General features: G+C 58.7%; 1 protein-coding gene across 1 annotated transcript; it reads left to right on the forward strand.

Moving 5' to 3' along the window:
* Positions 1 to 457: 457 nt before the first annotated feature.
* LOC145719517 (histone H4 type VIII) lies at positions 458 to 718 on the forward strand (the record flags this gene model as incomplete). The annotated part of the gene is made up of 1 exon (XM_081811001.1): positions 458 to 718. A coding segment is annotated over exon 1 (241 nt), but the record flags the coding sequence as incomplete, so codon positions are not given.
* Positions 719 to 721: the final 3 nt, after the last annotated feature.

Here is a 721-nt window from a genome sequence, read left to right on the forward strand (position 1 = left end):
TTGACTTGAAGTGTACAGAAATGATTCAAGAGGAGGAGAGGAGCGAAACACTCGACTACATTTCAGATATACGTTTAATATTCAAAGCCAGGGGTAATTTCGTCAACGACTTGCCCACGGTGCGTTAAGGATGCTAGTGGTTCAAAACTGAGAAACAGGTGCTAGCTTGGTAGGTGCCATTTATTTCAGTCCCTTGAAACGCAGAGAATTTTCTTTACACGCCCTTAAACACAGCTTGCCTCAGACAATTCAGGGAAGGAACAGAGAGGGACCCGGGCAGTGTGCGCTCGGCCCCGCGGGACGCACAGCCTCGCCCGCAGCGGTGGGCGGGGAAAACCCGCTGCCGCCCCCGCCCCTCCCCCACCAGCCCAGCCTCCTTCTTGGTTCTCAATTAGGTCCGCCACAGGGCTATAAATAGGAAGATCGGTGTCCTGTCAAAGCGAATCTGTCTATTGCATCTCTCCTTTCTCGCTGAGGATGTCCGGCCGCGGCAAGGGCGGGAAGGGCCTGGGCAAGGGCGGTGCCAAGCGCCACCGCAAGGTGCTGCGCGACAACATCCAGGGCATCACCAAGCCCGCCATCCGGCGGCTGGCCCGGCGCGGCGGCGTCAAGCGCATCTCCGGCCTCATCTACGAGGAGACCCGCGGGGTGCTCAAGGTGTTCCTGGAGAACGTGATCCGGGACGCCGTCACCTACACGGAGCACGCCAAGCGCAAGACGG

The sequence above is a fragment of the Leptonychotes weddellii genome, unplaced genomic scaffold (genome assembly GCF_054177405.1).
Source record: "Leptonychotes weddellii isolate Sample4059 unplaced genomic scaffold, ASM5417740v2 HiC_scaffold_49890, whole genome shotgun sequence".
Taxonomy (NCBI): domain Eukaryota; kingdom Metazoa; phylum Chordata; class Mammalia; order Carnivora; family Phocidae; genus Leptonychotes; species Leptonychotes weddellii.